The sequence below is a fragment of the Vombatus ursinus genome, unplaced genomic scaffold, assembly GCF_900497805.2.
Source record: "Vombatus ursinus unplaced genomic scaffold, bare-nosed wombat genome assembly UNPS02014798.1, whole genome shotgun sequence".
Lineage (NCBI taxonomy): Eukaryota > Metazoa > Chordata > Mammalia > Diprotodontia > Vombatidae > Vombatus > Vombatus ursinus.
The window spans coordinates 54,993,782-54,996,555 of record NW_020954576.1 but is presented as its reverse complement, the minus strand read 5'-3'; the positions used below and the strand labels follow the sequence as shown (position 1 = coordinate 54,996,555).

At 41.9% G+C, this 2,774-nt stretch overlaps 1 protein-coding gene across 1 annotated transcript in view; it reads right to left on the bottom strand.

Moving 5' to 3' along the window:
• Positions 1-1,010: 1,010 nt before the first annotated feature.
• LOC114049906 (phosphomevalonate kinase-like) overlaps positions 1,011-2,774 on the bottom strand; it is a 20,970-nt gene continuing 19,206 nt past the window's right edge. The window contains exon 5 of the mRNA XM_027871355.1: positions 1,011-1,964. Within this exon, the coding sequence (XP_027727156.1) occupies positions 1,792-1,964 (173 nt within the window). The 3' untranslated portion in view covers positions 1,011-1,791. The remainder of the gene's footprint in view (positions 1,965-2,774) is intronic.

Here is a 2,774-nt window from a genome sequence, read left to right as displayed (position 1 = left end):
GATGTTCCCAACATAGGGTATACCTGCCTCCCCCCAAAGCTTGTCAAAGCATATGGGAAATAGTTCACAAATAACGATATTATCCTACTCAAAATGATCTGTTATGTGCATATGCATGGGAAATGCTAGAATTTATATCCTTTCATATTGAAAAGGGGGTATAAAAAGGTTCAATGAAAGTGGATGGCGGGGGTATCTGACATGGAAATGTGTTTTCCATGGCTACACATATATAACCTATATCAAATTGCTTGCCTTCTCAATGAGGGAGAAAGGGGAGGGAGACAATTTGGAACTCAAAAATTTTAAAACAAATGTTAAAAATTGTTTTTACATGTAATTACAGAAAAATAAAATACTGAACACTAAAAAGAAAAGTGGGAGGGGATGGGACTGAAAAAGTGTGGGAACCCGTACTATAGGCAATGAGGAGAGCTGAAGGTTTCTGAGCAGAAAAGGTACCGAATCAAAGCTGTGCATTGGAAAATTATCTGGGGACCTGATGAAGAATGAATTACAGAAAAGAGAAAGAAAACAAAGGAGGTCAATTAGGAGGCTATTGGAAAGAAGTCCAAGAAAGGTCCAAGAAGAAGTGAAAATAGCTTTGATAATAATGATAGTAACAATAATAACAGCTAACATTTATATAGTGCTTTAAAGTTTGCAAAACATTTATTTCACTTGATCCTCACTATCACCATGGGAGGTAGGTATTATTGTTATCCCCATTTAACAGATGAAGAAACTGAGTGTTCCCTAATGGGTAGGGTTCTATGATGGGGCTCCAAGAGTCTATTTGCTGAAAACAATTCCAGAGGAATCAAGATAAAACATGCTCCCCACTTCTTCAGAGGACTCAGAGTGCAAATTGAGACATAGTTTTCTGGGCATGGCCAATGCATTAAGAATGTTTTACTTGACTATACATGTTTGTAACAGGGGTTTTGTTTTTTATTCTTCAATGGGGGGGGCAAAAGGGGGAGGAAGAAGTGAAAGGGAGAAAATTCAGATCTGAAAACGAAATAAAATTTAATTTTTTTTAAAGAGTCTCATGTCTTCAAGGATCAGTGGTCCTCAAGTTTTGGGTTACAAAAGCTGACAACAAGTCTGCAGCATGTGATAAATCTGACTCTCAGACACTTGTCTGAAACAGATACTTGACTCTCAGACACTTGTCCAAAACAGATCGATCCACAAATCCAACTTTATTTTGAGAAGCACAGACCTGGAGAACCAGACACTGGGCAACTCTAAGATCTTCCAAGGGCTCTCTCTCCACCACCTCACCCCACTCCCAGCCCTACTCTGACCCTAGAGAGCAAGCTGCATGTGAGAGATCAGATGCCAGCCCAGCAGTGAGTGTGCCCTCGGCTCTCCAAGGTTTATGAATACCAGTCATCATTACCGCAACTGACATCCCTATCTAAACCACAGGGTGTCTGGAGCTGCAGATGATGGGGCCCAAAGTCCATGGCACCAAAGGCACTATTGCCCCTTTGAACCCCAAGGAGACATCTGTAGACCACTGATAATATTTTCGTGTTCTTCATGGCCACGTTCACTTCATCCTGACTTTCTACCCCTTCAGTCTTAGCCCAGCCCCAAGAAGCAGGGATTAATTACTGTCTACATCAGGGAAGCAGATCCAGAAGTCAGGCTGCACACCCAAATGTCCACAGCACTGGAATTCAACCTCAGCCCTGTGGCCTCTCCCAGAGGACAGCAGCCTCAGTGCACCACTCCTCCTCTTCCTGCCACTGCACACACCTGCCCTCACTGCCCTAGGGGCAGTCAGCTCCTCTCAGCCTGATCCTCACACACAGAGGGCTGCAGTTTACTGTGGATAAAGTCCACCAGCTTCCCCAACTGCTGCCCCAGCTTCTGATCTTCACCGTGGTTCTCAATGACCCAATCAAATGCTCCATAGTGGTCCAGGCCGCATTCTGATTCAGCATCATCCACTCCTGTGGAAAGAGGAACATGGAGGTCAGGTCACTCACTGCCTCTCCAAAGGTCAACCCATAAAAACCCCATCCCAGAGTTAGAAAGGACCACAGACGCCATCTGGTGCAGCTCATCCCTAGATAGGAATACACTCCACAACATTCTCAATAAGTGCTCATAACTCAGGGCAGCTAGGTGGTGCAATGGATAGAGCACCGGCCCTGGAGTCAGGAGGACTTGAGTTCAAATCGGGCCTTAGACACATAACATTCACTAGCTGTGTGACTCTGGGCAAGTCATTTAACCCCAATTGCCTCACTGAAGGAAAAAAAAGTGCTTATGACTAAATAATAATCATGTAATGATAATTTACTTAAACATTATTTAGTTAATTTAATCATTAAATTATTGACAGTAATTCTCAACAAGTTACCATGATAAAAATAATTGTTGAGATTTCTACTTAAAGACCTACAAGGATAGGTAAACCATGGCCACATGAGATACTTAGTTCCATTTCTGGCCTCCTCTCTAAATCATGACTGATGAGAGAATTGCAAATTAAAACAACTCTAGAATACCACTTCACACCTGTCAGATTGGTTAACATGACAGAAAAGGAAAATGACAAATGCTGGAGGAGATGTGGAAAAACAGGGACATTACTGAATTGTTGGTAGAGTTGTGAACAATTTGGAACTATACCCAAAGGGCTATAAAACTATGCATCAGACCCTTTGACCCAACAATACCACTACTAGGTCTGGAAAAGGACTTAATTGTATAAAAATATTTATAGCAGTTTTTTGTTGTTTTTTTTTTTTTTTTTG